Source organism: Equus quagga, chromosome 13 (genome assembly GCF_021613505.1).
Source record: "Equus quagga isolate Etosha38 chromosome 13, UCLA_HA_Equagga_1.0, whole genome shotgun sequence".
Taxonomy (NCBI): Eukaryota; Metazoa; Chordata; class Mammalia; order Perissodactyla; family Equidae; genus Equus; species Equus quagga.
Window position 1 is genome coordinate 83948845 of NC_060279.1, and position 18430 is coordinate 83967274.

At 57.3% G+C, this 18430-nt stretch overlaps 1 protein-coding gene across 2 annotated transcripts; it reads right to left on the reverse strand.

Annotated features, from left to right (window-relative positions):
- Positions 1 to 484: 484 nt before the first annotated feature.
- U2AF2 (U2 small nuclear RNA auxiliary factor 2) lies at positions 485 to 18295 on the reverse strand. Of its 2 annotated transcripts, none has more exons than XM_046681553.1 (12): positions 17272 to 18295; positions 13196 to 13331; positions 12374 to 12418; positions 11990 to 12093; positions 11494 to 11645; positions 10158 to 10274; positions 9828 to 9966; positions 4776 to 4855; positions 4571 to 4693; positions 4167 to 4265; positions 3660 to 3908; positions 485 to 1251 (listed from the first exon to the last, which is right to left on the reverse strand). In XM_046681553.1, the coding sequence occupies exons 1-12, from the start codon at positions 17318 to 17320 to the stop codon at positions 1117 to 1119; spliced, it is 1428 nt and encodes a 475-aa protein (XP_046537509.1). In that variant the 5' UTR covers positions 17321 to 18295; the 3' UTR covers positions 485 to 1116. The 2 variants fall into 2 exon arrangements, with proteins under 2 accessions (XP_046537509.1, XP_046537510.1); XM_046681554.1 differs by having other exon boundaries at positions 4179 to 4265; positions 17272 to 18293.
- Between the last annotated feature and the right edge of the window lie 135 nt (positions 18296 to 18430).

Genomic DNA, 18430 nt, shown 5'->3' on the forward strand with positions numbered 1-18430 from the left:
CAGCGGCAAACCTGCGCAGCCGCCGCTTCCGTGGCCCCGCCCTGTGGCGTCACTTCCGGCGCGTGGGCTCCGTCGCCAGATACGGCGTCTCTTTCGCTTGCGGCCGCGAGGCCCCGCGGCAAGGACGCAGGGGCGGTGGGCAGAGGGCCTGGGCAGCTCTCCGCTGAGGGAAGCAGGGAAGAACCGTGCCGCGCAGGCCGCCCTCACCCCGCGAGGCCACGCCCTCGCCACCTCGCACCAGGACTGCCCTAGGGACGTCCACGAAGCCACTCGCCCGCCCTCTTTCGTGGGGCTGGGACGCAGGGGCCGGTCCGCCGCACCCTCCTTTCCGGGACCACGCCCTGCGCCGGACCCAGAGGAGCAGGCCACGTAGGCGGGCTGTGCCCCTTGCGGGAGTGCCAAGGGCACCAGGGCGCACGGGCAGGGAAACCCCCAGAGAACTAGAGGAGAGGGAGTTACACACACCGGACACAAAGCAGCTCCATAAAGTAAAATACAACAAAATGTTTAATGAGCAAATTCGTCTTAGCAAATATGAAACTGCCACAGAGTAGGAGAGGGACAGGGGCCACAGGGCTGGGGGCGGGTCCGGGAAGACTAAGGGAGAGAATCGACTACATAAGAAACCAGTGAGGGGACCGGAGAGAGGACCAGAGACCAAGAGGACGGGAGCTGTGGTCCTGGAAAAGGTGACGGCAGGGCACCGGGGACCGGACAACAAAATTCAAAATAGTTTGGCCATAAAATATAAACACGCTATGTTTCTATGGTGGGGAAGGGGAAGAAAAAAGGGGTATAAGGGAGAAGAGGCTGTTCTGGAGAGGGGCTATGGGGGTCCTACCCCACCCTGCTGTGCACCCCCTCCCCATCCTGACCCCTTCCCTCTGTGTCTGTGGGTGCGTGTGTCTGTGTGGGCCTGTGTGCGCACTTCCCCAATCCCCTCCCCACCCCAAATCCCTACCCCCACCCCCCCACCCTTAATTGCTGCCATTCCAGTTGCTGCCGGCTGTCATTCGGCTGTCACTCCTCTGCCCATCATCTTCAGAGGGGGAAAAGAGGGGGGGCGGGAGGGGGAGAAGCCCTCACCAGCCCTGCCCCCGCCCTCCCCCACGGCCTCTACCAGAAGTCCCGGCGGTGGTAAGAGTCGGGGTCACAGTATTTTGTGACAACCACTCTGTTGGCGAACTTGCGACCCGTCAGGCCCTGCATGGCTTTCTGGCAGTCAAACACAGAGGTGAACTCCACGAAGATCTGTGGGAGCAAGAGGCAGGTTGTGAAGGCAAGGTGGCCTCTCCACCTCCAAAGATGAGCTGGCTCACTCAGCACCCAGCCAGCATCTACCCAAACCCAGAACTCCTGTGGAGTAAGAGCAAGGGAAAGAGGGCTTCACCACAGGTTTGGGGACATTTACTCCAACATAACGCCAGGATCAAGGAACCAGAGAGCACAGAGCAGACATGCAGAGGCGTGGAGAGTGAGAAAACAGCAGAGGGAGGCTTGAGTCAAGAGCCACAGGAAACAGGGGCAAGCTCCCCAGAGGAGAGGGGTCACTTGTGTTGAGCCACCCCACAGGAGAGAAACACACAAGTATCTCACATGAAATATAATACATGAGATAGGCTTTAAATTATTTAAGCAGAAAAAAAAAGGGGAAGCTAACACAAATGAAGAACAAGATATTGGTCACTTGAACGTGGGTGCTGGGGCACTACAGCACTGCTGTGTGTGCTTCAATACAACTCAAATGACATGCTCCAATACTACTACATCACTAGGGTAGTTTCTCTCTAAAGTACACTTGAAAAGAATGATCATCCAGTTTAAACACAAAACAGGTAAGCTGATCCGAGAGACCAGGCAGGGTCTTTCTGTTAGTTCTTCCTACAACTTTTTACTCAGCCCCTACATGAGCCAGACTCCACTCTAGTGCTGACGAGAGCACTAAACAAAACTGACATGTCAGGGACGATGTGTTTCCACGACCCCACAGTGAAGAGCAGGCAAGAGGAAACACTGCCTGCCCTCCACCTCCCATCCTCTGCCCCCCACATGACACCCTTTCCACTGCTCCCCAAGCAAGCTCATCCAGCCTGACATCCAAACCGGGATCAGTGTGTCAATGATGCCCGAGTTTTATCAGACCCCAAGCTTGGAATGCGGCTCTGTCCAGGTCACTGTTTCCTACACATCTCTGCTGGGCTGTCTCAGGACCTCAAAGCCAGAACCTCAACAGTGAGCATGTCTCCCTTGCTTCTCACCTGCCGTTTCCGCCCAGTCACCAACGCCCAAAGTCAGCGCACCTATCTGACTCCTCCCTCCCTCGCATGGCATACCCAAATGCACCGCCACTGCCTGGGCACTTCAAGCTGATTGACTCCCATATCCATCCACTTCTCTCCATCCTCCTGCTTTGCTTTACGTCAGGTCACCATCTTTGACCCAGCTGATAGCAAGCTGGTGGTTCCCAAAGCTCTAGAGATCACATGGCCGTTGCCTCTCGGCCCCGTCCAAATCCCCAGCATGCAGGTCCCAGCTCTGCAGGGCCACATTAAGTCCCTGCTGTACACTCCACGCCCACTCCTGTCCATCTTCTAGGGACCATCTCTGAGTGTCAGGCATTCAACCACACTTGATGCCTCTCAAAGGCTTCCCACCCTCCTCACTCAAAAGAACACCTGACATTCTTTCTAGAAGACCTGCCGCACCAGGCCACAGCCCCCGACCTCACCGCCTACTACTCTCTGCTTTTCTCCACTCTACCTACAAGCCTCCCTACAACAGCCTCCTCACTGTCCTCAAACACACCAGGCTCTGCGCTGGCTGCACCCTCTGCCCAGGTCCCCATCTGCCTGCTGGGCTAACTGGGCATCACTTGAGCCTGCTTAATGCCACCTATTGACCTTGACTTTGACCATCCTATCTAAAAAGTGACCAGAACAATCCTGCTCCCTTCCCTGCTACTGCCTAATGCAGCATCCAAGTCTCTAACAACACCAGTCGCAGGACCTGGCCTGCTTGAGAACAGGAAAAGCATCCTGCAGATTCACTGGGTGAGAGGACCAGTAAACTCAAGTCACGCATGCTCCCTGCTTCCCGAAGGGTGGTGCACGGTGCTTACAGCTGGCACAGTGCTTGGACGTGACGGGACGCAGTACACTCGGAAATCAGACCACAAGAATCAGACACCTGATCGTGTGGCCCCTGTCCTCAGAGGAGGGGCTCTGGGAGCTGCTGTGAGAGTTCAGGGGTAACACAGGTGAGCTTAGCAAAGAGTGTAGCACCCAGGAGACAAAAGTGGGTTTATTGTGGTGACTACTTTTAGCACTTTCCTCCCCACTCCACAGGCAAGGCCAAACCCCTTGCACGAGATCACATAACAGAGCCAGGTTTTGAACCAAAGTTGCCTTGATATAGAGACCAAGTCCTGAGCCACAACAGCACTGCACTCCCCAGCTCTCACCACATGCCCTGGGCCACCGAAGGGCCACACGCTTCTCTGGGCTAGAGTAGTAGGGTGTGTGAGAGTATGTGAGGGAGAGCGAGAAAAAGACAGCAAGAGAGAGAGAGAAAGGTGGGGGGCAGGGGAGACACACATATACACACACAAGAAAGACAGCAAGAGAGCAAGAGAGAGGCGGGGGTAGAGAACAGACACACACCTTTCCACAGCCAGGCACCTCGACGCCGTCCACGGGCCGGGGGATCTCAATGGACTTCACGAGCCCATACTTGCTGCACTCGTCACGCACGTCCTCCACAATCTCCTCGTACTCCTCGTCATCCAGCAGCTCCTCAGGCAGCACCATATTCATGAGGCACAAGACCTCGGTCGGGTGGCCGCCCATCTGCACCTGGGAGCTCATCAGGCCCGGCACTTGCAGGGTCACAGGGGTCTGGTTGATGGTGCTCTGTAGGGCCAGTGGAGGACAGGGGCATCACGGGGCCTGGTCCAGCCCACACCACCCTCCCTCAAGACCCGTCTCCCCAGCCCAGCCCTCCCTCAGATGCTGGCCCAAGGAAACCTGGGCCCTGCCCCTGAAGGCCCAGGTGCCCACTCCCAGCTCTGCCCAAGAAAGCCAGGGGCGCAGCTTAGGAGGACCTGCCCCCAGTCTCACCAGCCCCTTCCCACCCCCAGGTGTCCCTCTAGCCAATGGAAGATGACGTGCCGGGGGGCTCACCAGCGTAGCATTCTTGGCTCCCACACTCGCCCTCTGCACGAGCAGTTTCTTATCCCCCAGCTGCATCCCATTCAGCCCCGCAATGGCCTGCGTTTGGAGGACGAGGGGTGGAGGGGCGCAGGGGAGAGGTGCGGGTCAGGGGCCAGGAGCCCAACACCTCCCCCCAAGCCACAATACCCCAGAGCCGGGCATTGGTTGGGGAGAGGGGAAGGCAAATGGGCGAGAGCTTGGAAAGAACCAGAACCAAGGGAAAGGGGCCAAGTCCCCCACTCAGGGCCCTGCTTGAAGCCGGCCTCCTCCCGCCCATCCCAAGAAGGGGAGACCTCAGCACAGACACAAAGCGGGGATGTGGGGTAAGGGCGGGTGTGGCAAAATCAGGGGCCCAGGCTCACCTGATCTGTGACGTTGATGTCCACGTACTCACAGAAGGCGTAGCCCTTGGAGAGCCCCGTGGCACTGTCCTTGACCAGGTTGAAGGCCTTGAGAGGCCCGAACGATGTCAGCAGCTCTTTTACCTGCAGCAGGCCAAGACACTATCAGGGTTTGTTTGGGCCAAGGCTGGGGAGGGGAAGGGGCCAGGAGGCGGCGAGGGTCTACCTGGTCATCATTTAGGTAGTTGGGTAAGCCCCCGATGAACAGCTTGTGGGCAGAGTCTGGGACCACAGTGGACACGACTCCTGAGGACAGAAGGGAGCAGACAGACTTGACTTCCAGCACAATGGTACCACCAAGAACCCTGGGGTGCATCTGCGGGGAGAGGCCTGTGTTTCCGCCGTCCCCACACCCACCCAGCTACAGCAGCCGGGTGACAGAGAACACACTGAGTCTCCCGAACCTGCCCAGCCTCCAAGTCTCACTCTAGCAGCATTCGTCAGGACGCGCTGTGACAGATAACAACATGGCACAGCAGCAATAGTCCCTACCCTTGGGCCACAAAGACCCAGCTCATACCCAACCTGCTACCTACACTGTGTGACCTTGACAGGTTACATGGCTCTGGCCCTAGTGGTGAGGGGTCACGATGACACACAACCCCATTCCTCATCCTTCAGGCCTCAACTCAAAGCCCTCTCCCATCACTGCTGCCTAACTCAGGTCTCCCCATTAGCCTCTACGTCCTTCCCCTCCATGGTCCAGCACTTGGCACAGCTACGCAGGCCCCAGCAAGTCACATTGGCAAGTCACACTCTGGCCTCAGTCATATGTGACATTGGAGGAGTCTGCTGTTCGGTGTCCGTGAGGGCTGAGATGTGCTCAGCCGAATCAGCACTCTGTCCCCTGTGCTCAGCGGGGGCTGGTACAGCAGGGTCATGTCAGCTGAGTGGGTTTAACGACCACCATGCATCCGCCCCCAATCCTGCCCTCCACTGAACTTTGGATTCAGAAACATGTGCCTGCCAGGTGGTTCAGCCCAATGCTCCACAGGGTTTGCAAACATGTCATCCAATTCCTGGAACCTTCCTGTCAGGCATGAGCCGCGGAGAGCCCCAGCATGGTGTCTGGGCACAAGACAATGAAAATATGGACCACCACCCAACCAGCCTGACCTCCTCCCAACTTTCCAAGTTCAAAGTCAAGTGCCAGGCACACAGCCTTGCCTTGCTCTGCAGTACAGCACAAGCGGCCCCACCCAATCTGCTCCTGACCCTGGGGGAGGTACTGGTGAGACAAGGAACGGGAAAGAGCCTCAGACACTGAGCCACTGCACCCATCAGAGGCTCCCTCTCCCACTACCCACCCCAGCCCTTCAAGCCCACACTCATCACCCTGCAGAACGCTGGCATCAACCCAGCCGCTCTGACCGCCAGAGTCAAGCCCCATCAGGGTGGGGCCGGGGGAGCTTGCAGACCAGTGACCCCACCTGTCCAAGGTGGGATGAGCAGAAGGACTGCACAGGGAGCAGGGGCTGCAGACCTAGCATTCACTCACCACAGGCCAGGCACCGCATTCAGTCTACTGCCTCAGTGCTCTCCAAGGCCCTGTGCGCAGTCTAACAGGGGTAAAGTGAGGCACAGCGAGTGAGTACCAGCCTGAGGTCACAAAGGCAGAAGAAGGAGCCTCCCTTCCTCTGGGCCCACACTCACCTGAGTCCACAGGCAGCTCTCGGCAAGCCAAGGGCTTTGCTGGGGTGCTGCTACTCTGCCCAAAAGCAGAGGAAGACACAGTAGAGACTACATCACCTGAGGGTGAGTGGCAGAGACAGGTGAACCCCGGCAGTTGGGCCCGGGCTGGTACTCGTTGTGCCACACCTCAGAGAAGCACAGGGCAGTGAGTGGACCAGAGTCAGCCTCCCTGGGTTCAAATCTGGGGTGTAGCACTGAGGAAGGCTCCCCTGGGCCTCAGTGTTCTCATCTGGGAAATGGAGAGAATGCTCACACCTTGTGCAGAGGGCGCATGGATGAGAACGATCCGCGCCAAGTGCACACTTGGGACGAGGCCTGCGGCCGGGCCTGGACCAGTGCCAGGGGGCATTCAGTCACCGCTGCAGTGACTGCAGACCCTTTGTGGACATTGGCTCTGATGCAGAGGAGGACAGTGACCTATTTAAGGTCACTCGGCCAGGAAAGGGCAATGCAAATTGGGAACCCAGGTCGGCCTTAGCACTCAAAATCAAGCCCCTGACGCTCTCATCTCCTGACAAGAGGCAAGCCCCCAACACACCGGCAGTGGGCTCCTCCCTGCTTCACACATCTGTTCTCTACCAGAGGGGCTACCTCCCATCTTCAGCTCTAAGGCCTCCCTCAAACTCCAAAGAACCCCCCTCCCCGGGTCCCCCTACAACTGAGCAATCTTTTCTTCTGCCAGCAGTTACCTCCTTCTCAGCAGGAGGGCCATGACTGCCTCGGGCACTGCTGTGCCCCCAGCGCTGACCACTGGGCCTGACCCAGGACAATCTCATTGAGGGAGTGGGCGACTCCCCACAGGCAGGAGCCTCCTGAGGCAGAGTCAGACTCACCCTGGGTGAGCTCGGCACAGGGCGGGCACTCAGAGATAAGCTGAATTTGCAAATTCAAAGATTATGGTGCTTTTCTGACTCACAAAGACAGTTCCTGCTCTCCCTGCTCCCAATTTCCATCTGGTCTTGAAAGAACCGACCAGGACCCTACATCGGCACTGCACAGTTGGGCCTGACTTCAGTAGGAACATGTTTAAGGTTTCATGACTCCGGATGACGCACGCTTACAGTTTCAGGTCCTCACCCGTTATCCAGGTAAGGAAGTTGTCTTCCAGGTTCCTTAAACGTTTCTTTTCCAGCAAAAATGTCTGTTAAAGTTTATCAAATGCTTTTCCCTTCTAGCCATAAAATTGATTTTTCTTGGAGAAAAACACTAGCTCTATTACAGAGAAAGTAGCACCAGAGGATGCTTAACCTGCTGGTAGAATCGCACTTCCTGCCACCACCTCCCAAAAGGAAGATTCACCCCATCACGGCAATCTGGACCCCCAGGCTCCTCTGGATAGGCAAATCCCAAAGCAAGAAGATCAATGAATGATCTTTCTACTGCTTAATCACGGCCACCTCTAGAAAAGAGCCTGAACTAAGGGAAGATGACCAAAAGCAACTGATCGAAAGCAACTGTCTTCGTGTCTGCAATGCCTCCGCTTCCACAAGTAGGAGGCACCACAGGGAAGGAGGCCCCCAGACTCCAGGCATCAAGATACCTCGCTGGGAATACAGCTAATCACACCCCTGAGCAACTTATTACTCATCCCAGGCCTCAGGTCACAGTATCTACCAAGCAGTGGGTGGCAAACCTTTTGAGGAAAGGGCAAGTAGTAAATATTTTCAGTTTGTGGGCCATACGGTCTCTGTCACTACTCAACTTGACCACTGCAGCACAAAAGTAGCCTAGACAATGCACGAGAAAGCATGGCTGTGCCAATAAACCTTTATTTAAAAAACAGGCAGTAGGCCATATTTGGCTCCCAAGTTGTCACTTGCCAACCCTTACACTATAGGACTGTCACAAAGATAAACAAATCCACAAAGATAAACAGATCCACAGAGCACAGCTGGGACAGTGCCTAACACAGTAAGCATCAGCAAGTGGGTGGCCTCCTTCCATAATTAAAAATGAATTAAAACACATCAAATTTACTAGGAAAAGGCACAAAGAAAAGTTCTGTGGGGCCAGCCCTGTGGCCGAGTGATTAAGTTTGCAGGCTTCACTTCTACAGCCCAGGGTTCGGATCCTGGGGACGGACATGGCACCACTCATTAGGCCATGTTGAGGCGGCATCCCATATGCCACAACTAGAAGGACCCACAACTAAAATATACAACTATGTACTGGGGGGATTTTGGGAGAAAAACGCAAGGGGGGGAAAAAAAGATTGGCAACAGTTGTTAGCTCAGGTGCCAATCTTTAAAAAAGAAAGAGAAAAAGAAAATAAAAAAATAGAAAATTTCTGTAGCTTGATCTGGGAGATAGTCCCACAGATGTACGCACAACACAAAAAGTCATCAGGCTGTACACTTAAAGAATGTCACTACGCATCTTACCCCATTTTGAAAAAAGTTAAATATATGCATGGAATTTACCCAAACCATTATACACAAAGCACTGGAGACAAGCTGGGGACCCAGCACCGAGTCCCGAGGTGCTGCCCTGTGACGCTACATTCCCCCACTTTGCAAAGTGTTGACTCAGTTTCTACAAGGTGTCCTTCAGTGCAAAGCCTCAGCAAAGAACCCCACATTCTCTAACCCCAAGGGCCTGGCTTACTCCCTCCACACCCAGAGCACACGAGCGCTCACTCTGCCTTTCCCAGAACAAGTCCACGGGCCTGAGACCTGGGCCTCCCAGCTCAGCTACAGCAGCACTGGCTCCTCCAACCCCACTGTGCTCCCCACACTCCAACAGGGCCTCAGAGGCCCGAATCCTTACACCCCATCTGCTGGCCACAGGGGGCGGCAAACAGCCTTCACATCGAGTCTGGCCCACTGCCTGTCTCTGCACAGCCAGCAAGCCTTTGGAAAAGCTATTTCATGACACATGAATCTTAGATGAAACTCAAATGTCGGTATCCATAAATATTAAGGCATATGAGACAGGGCCACACCCACTTGTTTAGGTATTGTCTGTGGCTGCTTTGACATTACAACCACAGAATAGAGTAATTTCAACTACTTACGGCCCACAAAGCCCATATTTACTATCTGGCCCCTGACAGAAAAAAGCTTGCCGACCCTAGCTCTACTACGTTATCTACCAACCCAGAATGATACTGAACACAGCTGTGAGGAACAGCAGAGGCGTCAACAGAAGCACTGAGACAAAAAAATGAGAGAATATCCAGGTGTCAGACAGACCCCACACCAGGAGCTCTCCCAGCAAACTGCTGACCCGCACGTACATACATGCTCACACTGATCCCTCAGGTCCCTGAGCCAGGGGCCCCTCACTTCCCGCAACATCTTTGGTCTGATCAAGGCTCTGCCACTTACAAGCCGTGCATCTTCAAGCACAGAACAGTTCACCCTCTCTGGGCCCCGGGTGCCACCTCTGCCAAGTAGGGAGAACATCCAACTCCCAAAGGTTTGGGGGCTGGGATGAGAAGATGTGTCCATTCCAAAGCACTCACACTGCTTCCCAAGTAGCTCCAGCTGGGCTGTAGAGAGGAGGGTGGGACAAGACCCCCACTCACCGGGCACATAGACGGAGGGGTTCTCCGACATGCCAGGCAGGGGCTGGTAGTCATGAGGCCTGCGGATCTTCAGCGACTGGCCCTGGAAGATGATGCCATCAAAGGCCATGGCCTGGGTGGTCTCGTCCACTGAGCGGAACTGGAAGAAAGAGGAGGAGGTAGTGAAGGGCAAGGGTCAGTGGCCAGTCCAGCCCCCCACCCCCCGGGGGGCTCTAGACAGGAAGCCAGTGGAGAAGGGACCACAGAAGGGCCCAGGGAAAACAAGGGCTGCTGCCGAGTGCTGGAGCCAGAGCAGCACACACTCCCTGACCCACCCAACACCCAGCTCACCTCCAAGAAGGCAAAGTTCTTGTCCTGGTTAATCTGCACAGCCAAGACGGGATTGCCAGGGGCCTGAGTCAGGCCCCCCAGGCGCATCTGGGCGTTGAAGAAGTCCATCATGGCCTCCTGCAGAGGGAATAGGAGACAGGGGGGGGCGGGGGAAGGGAGGTGGAGAGAGGAGGGGAAGGGTGAGAGAGGGAGACACAGAGGGGTTTGGGGGTGAGGGGAGAGGGAGGAGGGATGGGAGAGGGAAGGAGAGGGGCGGGAACAGGGGAATACGGTGGGCAAGAGTCCACGGTAGGAAGAGAAGCAGGAGGAAATGAAAAACAGGGTGGAAGCAGAGGCAAGAGGCAGCCAGGGGCCAGAAGGCAGGACAGGAGGGTGGGAAGAGCCACAGGGGCCCCAACCAGGGGAAGGAGAGAGTGTTCAAGAAAGATGCAGGGAAACCACGATGAGAAGAGAAAACACAAACCAAAGAAACAAGACGACAGGACACAAGAAAAAGAAACATCCAGCAGCGACAAGAGGAAGATGGTAGGAAAGTGGAGCAGCAGCAGGACAGAGAGGCGAGCAAAGGGACAGAGGGGAGGGGCGGAGGGACGCAGGGCGGAGGAAGAGGGAGGAGGGTGGGTGGGAGGGGAGGAGAAAAGAGTGATGTGGAGGGATCTGGCCCTGGAGTCCGGGGGCTGGTTTATCAAATGTAGCAAAGTGCAGGTTGAGAAAGTCAGAATGGACCTTACTTGCCTTCGACGATGGTAGCAAACTTTTTGTTGCTACGAGGGATCTCAGCCCCACAATATTTCACTTTAAAGAGAAATGGAAACAACTCTTTGATCTCGGGATTCTCAGGGGGTGCCACGGGAGGGGGTGGGGAGAGGGGAAGGGGAGAGGAGCGGTGGGGAAGGTGGGGGTCAGGGCGATCAAAAATAAAAGAGCAGCGACCATGGGAGGGATGTGGGAGAGGATGGGGACAGGCGGCAGAGAATGAGAGGCGTGTCAGAAAAAATTGAGGGGAGCGTGCGTCTGTGTGTGTGTCCGAGTCTCCCTCTCTGTCTCTCTGGATTCAGATTCGGATTCGTAGGTACGTTATGTGTGTGCTTGATCCCTGGGTTGCTGGAGGAGGGTGGGGGAGGGGAAACGGGAGAGGGGAAGAGGAGGGAGGGAGAGGGCCACCCCCAGCCCGGCCCCTGGCTGGCTCAACTCCATCGGTCCGTCTGGGAGGGGGCCGGGGGGGTCTTGCAGGAGCAGAGTCTGACCCGTGCAGGTTCGGGGAGGGAACGGAGGGGAGGAGTGGGTGGGAGTGGGGAGAGGATAGGGGCAGGGGATGGGCAGGGGAGGGCAGTACCTCAGTTATGCCAAAGGGGATGTTGCCCACGTAGAGGCGCCGGGCCTGTCTGGTCATCTGGCTCCCGACCACAGGTACCGGTGTGGGGGTCACAGCCAGACCATCAGGGGTCATGGTGGGGAGAAGGGCGGTGGCTGGAATCTGACCCGCAGCTTCAAAAGCAATGGAACAGGATCAGAGGACGCACTCTGAGAGCTCCCTGTCCTCATCCACGGGAGGGGGGCGGATCCCTGACAGACAAGCTCAGGTGGGCCGGCTCAGCCACAGCACCCCCCAGAACTGCTGCCTCTGAGAAGCCAGGCATCCTGACAGGAGCCCAACGGAGGCGTCATTCCCACTCCCCGATGGGGGCTTCAAAAGGGCAGAGCACAGAGAGCCCAGGGTGCAAACCTCACCTGCTCCCTCCCCAACAGTGAGAGTCTACTCCCTCCGAGAACAGGTGCAGGACAAGTACAGGTGCAGGACAACGAGTGACAGAGCAGCAGCCAGCACCTACCTTGCATGGCCTTATACTGCATGGGCGTGATGTGCTCGAAGCCGGGCGGTGGCACATCCCAGTATTTGCGGACCTTCTTCTTCTTCTCATGGCGAGGGGAACGACTGGGGGAGGGGGAGGGGAGAGGGGGGCAGGGCGACCTCAGTCTGACCAAAGGTGGGCCTATGAGCCCCCCCAGGCTCCCCACCAGTAGTTCAGCACTCTCCAGGAGGGAGAGAATGTGGGTCAGGGCCGCGCCCAGGCCTGGGGTAGGGTGCTCGTTTCAAGGCAGGTGAAATCTCTTCCCCAGTGCTCGGGCCAGGGCTGGACGAGGACAGGGTAGGGTGCAGGGAGGGAGGCAAAGGGAGTGGACGTCAGGGGGAAGGGACAGGAAGAGAAGCTCACATCAGTCCACCGTGCTCCTCTTTAGCGCCTCTGGTCAAAGGTTTGCTGGGGGGGGAGGGAAAGGCATGGGGAGGGTGACTGGGGACCCTCGACTCCCCCACACACCACACCCCCCAAGCAGACTGAGCCCTGAGGCCGGGGGCAGGGCCGAGGCAAACAAGCGGCAAGCAGGCCCCCTCGGCCCTGCCATTCCCCCCCCAAAACCTCCCACCTCAACAAAGAGAAAGGGAGGAAGGACCAGACAGACCACTTCCTAGTTGGAGACACTGAGATGGGAGGTGGCAGGAGGACTTCCCACCCTTCCTCACCTAAGGGGGGCAGAAGGAACAGAGAGGGGAGCCGAGGGAGGGAAGAGGCACAAGAAGAACAGAAAACCAACACCCCCAAGCCACAAAGCTGCCCAGGGCAGAAATGTTGCCCAAGAACTCCCTTTTCCCAGGAGGCAGTGCACAGCCCGCCTCCCCCATCCCACTGAAAACAGTCCCACAGAGAACCACAGAGAAAGAGAGTGGAAAAGAAGAAACGGCCCTCAGAGTCAGGGAAGGGGGGAGCCCCTCACGAAGAAAGACAGAATCAACACTGTCTCCACACTCAACAGCAACAACCCACCAAAAACTATAGGAAACCCCCCAAAAACGGAAAAACCTGAATTCAAGACAGACAAGCAGCAAATCCCTCCCCTAGACACACACAAAGAGAGAAACCAGAGAGGCCCAGGGACGCACTCGGCACACAGTCTAAGCACAGGGACACCCCCACTGCTCCCCTCCCAGGCTGGCCCACCCCCATCCGTGCCCAGCCAGGGTCCCTGAGCCCTGGTACCTTCTTCGCCGCCTATCTCGAGAGGCGCTCCTCTGGTCCCGGTTTCGCCGGTCCCGGCTCCGGCTCCGACGCTTGCGGTCTCGGCTTCGAGAGCGGCTGTGGCTGCGCTTTCGGTGCCGGTTCTCCTTGTCCCGCTCTGGACAAGGGTCGGGGGGCAGGAGGATGAGCTGAGGGATGACCCGGCCCAGCCCACCCTCACACTGGTGGCTATGACCCAAGCCCCAGGGAGTCCACCCCCAAGGGGACGGGATTCGATGGAGGAGGGGAGAGAGCAGGCTTCCTGGGTCCATAAGTGAGTCCAAGGACCCTGGGGCACCAGGGGGACGGGAGCTGGTTACCTGAGGGGACAGGGCCTGGAAATGCCCCCGGGGTGTAAGATACCTGAGGATGCTCAGGAGGAGCTGGGGAGCCAGAGAAGACAGAGGAGGCTGGCTCCTGGTCCCCCTCGAGGGCTGAGGGGCCTGACCCCAGGGTCGTCCCTGAGAGGGGCAGGGCTAGAGGCTGGGGAATCAAGAGACCCAATGATGTTTTCCTGAAGGGACTCAGTGACCCCTTAGGAAAGACCTCCTCAACCAGCTGGCACCCATAGCCCCACCACCGTCAGGTGCCAGGCAGGATCTCACATCCCCAAGAAGCAGGGAAACCCAACCCGTACCTTCCCAACTGGGTGAATAATGCAGAACACCTTCCCCAGAGGTCCCTCTTTCTGAATTTGGAATGGGGGGAGATGCCCCGCCCAGTGCCCCACCCAGACCCAAATCCCAAACCCCGCCCCCATCCTGCCAGCTCACTCTCTCAAAGGCAAGCACACGGGGACTGGGGTCAGGGCTTTCTCCAAGAGCTCTCGGCCAGCCTCTAGACCAGCCTCCAGTCACCCTTCAAGCCCCTCACTGGCCTGGGGGCAGTACCTAGGAACGGAGCACAACTTTGCCAGCAAAACCACAGACCCTGGGGTCACCAACAGACCTTTCAGCCTGTGAAGGAGGTGCAGGCTAAACCAAGAACTGGGGCACTGCACTGCACTCTATTTCCTTGGTTCAAAGCCACCACTGACTCCTCAACTCCCCGTCAGGCACGTGTTAACATACCTACAGACTCTACCATGTGTCTGGGGACAGGAGGTGGAAGAGGCCACAAGAAGAGAACGTCCAAGTGGACTTCAGCCTCAACCATAGTGTCTTGTCTTGTTTTTCTAAAGCAATTAAATACGAACTTTCTGTAAACAAATCTCAATTCCAGAGTCACTAAAAATCCAGGAAAAACATACACTTTAGAATAGGTAAAAACCTAATAGCCAACACTGGGACACCTCCTGAAACCATGCCAAATAGCTTCACTTGTACTTAATCCTGGAGAAAACTCCCTGGGAGCTCATGAACAAAGAGAGAAACTGAGGCGCAGGGTGGTCACATGACTGGCCCAAGGCCAAAAAGCAAGGAAATGGTGAATCCCAAACGTTCATCCTATCACATCAGCGAGTTCAGTTGAACACTAGGCCACACTCCTGAACTCGAGTCAGGCAGAAAACTCCAGAGTCTGGCTGGAACCACTAATAACAATAGGATTAGCTTCTTGCAGGCAAAAAAAAACACAAAGTAAATCAAAGACTGGAAAAAGGAAGGCACGGCCACCAGGCGGGCAGTGTAAAGTAGGAGGGAGGCACACAGGCACTGGGCACGGGGAAGAGAACTGGCCTGGGGCTTTGGGCCGCTGGCTCCACACCTGTGAAATGGGCAGGCTGGGAGCCCCAAAAGCCTCTCCTGCTGCTGAGGCTCCAAAACAGACAAGCAGGCAGAGAGGAGCCAACAGGGAGGGAGCAGTGATGCCTGCTGGTTGCCCAGAACCAAGGCGAGGAAATTAATTCCCTGCAGACACAGATACACTACGCAGGGGGAGCTGTGGTGAAGAGGCCGGTCCACAGAGACAAACACGTGCGAAGGGCTTCCTCCTAAAGCAAGAGCTCCCTCCACATACACCCACACTGGACAGATCAGAACAGAAAGGAGATTCGCTTGCTCAAAATGCTGTGGCCACCTTGTGGAAACAGCGCCACAAACCCAGGAGATGAGCCAGGGCTGAAGGTCTGGCCTCCCGGTACCGGCGGGGATGAGCACCCAGGCAGCACATCCGCAAAAGCCTCAAGGAAGGGCTCAATCAGCTCCACCTGGCGGAGCAGGGTAGTGGAACGTGGCCTTGCAGCCAACCAGGGCTCAGCGTCAGTTTCAGCTTTTCCACTTTCCAACTGGATAAAACCACGCAAAGGCAATCAAACCTTTAAAACTTGGCTTCCTCTTCTCTGAATGACAGTCACGTCTACCCCCCAGGTGTATGAAGACTTGGCAGAATGACGTCCGAAAAACACCTTTCCCTGCCCTTCCCCAACCCTGACACCATCACTGAAGAAGACGAGAACCTGCCTTGCCTCTCTACTTCCTAAGAAGGAGCTTACTACGCCACGGATGATTTCACAGCAAAAAACAGCACTTATAGGACACCTAGTGTATGCCAAACCACACACCACATACTTTACATACGTTACCCCATTTAATCTCAGCTCTGCTCTAACTAGACCTGGGAAAGTTTTTAAACTTTCTGAGACTGTTTCCTCCTTCGCAAAAGGAAGAGAAGCATTCCAGCCTCACAGACCTATTATAAAGATCCACTCAGAAAAACCACACAAAGAACTCAGCGAAAAGCGCTCGGAGTTTAACTGCAACCTTCACTGCTACCATCCTTATTAATTCCAAAAACCCAGTAACAAAAGAACGATGACGGTCAACCCAGAGATGAAAGAAACAGGCATAAAGATATTAAAGTAGCACAGCTACGAAGCAACAAAGTAGACATCTAACGCAAGTACGCCAACTCCAGAGCCCGTGCTGTCAGCGGCGCCTCACCTAAACGCAGACACACGCCGCGGGCACGCAGTCCACGTGGCTCCTTCCCCGGGCGCGGTCCCCTCATCCAGCCGCCCCCAACCCAACTCTAGGCTGCTTCAAAATAATTGCTGCGCCCCTCATTCAGCCCTCCTCAAGCGCCTCCCCTTCCCTAGGCCTAAGTTTCTTCACCCTCAAACCCAAATAGGGAGACAAGAAGGATTTTTCAACTGTCTAACGACTCTCCAAGTTCTGAAAACCTTGCAGCCTGCATACTGATCGGCACCAGCACGGCCCGGCGCTGACTCGGCATCCCCTGAGGACTGCTTGCCCCTCACCCTCCCCTACGATACCCAACAGAAACGGTCCCTACTCGCTCCAAGCCTGTTTCCCCATGTCCACGTTGAGAAGATTTAAGAGGCTGAGCTCAGGGGCCCCCAGTTTGGGATGCGACAGGAGAGGAGGTCTGTCTCCAGTTGGGGCAGGATGCGGACAAACACTCCATATTGCAATTATTGGGGCCGACAAAGCCCACGTGCAACGAGGATGCACGCGCGTGGGAGGCGCACTTTAAAAAGACACGAGACGTCCCTCTTTGAGGAGGAAACCCGCGCGTCGCACGCGTTGACCTGAGGCGCCCCACGACAAGAGCCGGGGCGGGGACCCTGGCAGGCGAGTCCGCAGGACACAACGCAAAAAAAGACTGCGGGAGCAGGCCGGCCAACCCCGCGCCCACGTGAAGGCGGGGGGTGGGGGGGGCTCACAACCGCCATTTTGGAACAAAGGGGGCGTGGAGACGAGAGACGCGGGCCCAGCCGGAAGCGGAAGTGCCGAGGCAGCGGGAGAAAAAGGAGGGATTGCGGGACCCGAAACGTATATACCACCTCCTTTCCAGATTATTAAAAAACAGCCCGCAAGCGGAAGCCCAGTAAGCCCGTCCGGTCCGCGTCGCCTCCGCCGGGACCACGTGGGGCGCAGAACCGAACGCGGCGCGCATGCGTCCGAGGCCCGCGCCCGCCGCCCCCTCCCCTCCCGCGCGCGGCGGCACGCCGGGAGGTCACGTGAGCGAGGCGCGCGGCGGGGGGGGGGGGCCCCCGCGCGGCCCTGAGAGGAGGGGGAAGCGAGGGGAAAAATGGCGGGGGCCGCTAAGGGAAGCCAAGAGCCGCACCGCCCGCCGCCCCGCGCCCCCGGCGCCCTCACCTTGCTTATTCTCGTTGAGCTGCCGCTCGAACTCGTCGAAGTCCGACATGCTGAGGCGGCCGCGTAGGGCCCTGTGCAGCTCTCGCCTCGCCTTGCCGCCCGCCCGCTCCGGCCGCTTCGGCTACTTCCGCCGCTCGCTTCGGCTACTTCCGGCCGCCGCCGGCGCTCCGCCGCCTCCTACCTAATCAAGCCCGGGCCTCCCGCCCGCCCCGCCCCGGCTCCGCCCCTCTCCCCACCCGCCCGCCCTCCCCCCAGAGCCGGCTCCGAAACGCGTCGGCTGTTTCCGGACCGTAGAGGAAGGAGTTGGGAGCGGCAACTTCGGCTGCTTCCGAAAACACCCGAAGTGAGGATTTCGCCGGCTTCGAAGGCTTTCGTAACTTTTCGGAAATTAGCTCCTCAACGTTCGGGTGTTTCCGTAGGTCCTCGCGTTCCTTGGCGCTCAGCCCTCCCCCAAGAGTTCGGCTTCTTCCAACAATTCAAACCGTCCCAGTCTTCGGCAGCTTCCGCAGATTCTCCCTGCTCTTCTCCTTCGGCCCTGCCCAAGCAATCAGCTACTTCCGACAATCCTAATCGTCCCGGACTTTGGCACTTTCCCGAAGGTTTCCGGCGCTCGCCCTCGGACCCTCCCAGAGATTAAACTCGATTCCAAGCTTCGGCTCTTTCCGGAGATTGCACTCGCTCTCTCCTCCCTCCCCGGAGAACTTCGGCTTCTTCCGCCACCGCTTCGGGAAGGCCTCACTCACGGGAGACAGCTTCGGCTTTTTCCGTCAGCACTTCGGCTCCTTCCGGCTTCGGGAACCGAAAAGGGAGGGAGGACGGAGGTGAGGTGGGTCAGGGGAAGGAATACGGGGAAGGGGAGGGGTCCCGGCTCTCAGCACCTGGCTCTCCGGGTGGGGAGTGTGGAGGAAAAGAAGGGCCGATCTCGCGGAGGGCCCAGGAAGGTTGCGCGAGACAAAAGCAGCCAGCGGGGTGAAAGGTGCGCGCGGCCGCTGCGGAGGTTGCCAGCGCGGCTTTGTGCGCCTGCGCAGGGTGGAAGCGGAGGGGCGCGAGACGGACTTTGCGCCTGCGTAGAGGTCAATCTGAGGCGCGATGTCTGGGTGTTCCGGAAGGGAGGCGGGTTTCAGAGCCCCCAGCGCGCGTGCGCGAGACTCTCCCTTCC

Excerpts from the sequence above, each read along its gene's own strand:
- U2AF2 (XM_046681553.1), bottom strand. The coding sequence starts at position 17,320 with ATGTCGGACTTCGACGAGTTCGAGCGGCAGCTCAACGAGAATAAGCAA. Across the intron at positions 12,094-12,373 it reads GAGGAGCACGGTGGACTGAT|TCGTTCCCCTCGCCATGAGA; the intron begins GTGAGCTTCTCT and ends CCCCTCCCCCAG. Across the intron at positions 9,967-10,157 it reads AGAACTTTGCCTTCTTGGAG|TTCCGCTCAGTGGACGAGAC; the intron begins GTGAGCTGGGTG and ends TCTTTCTTCCAG.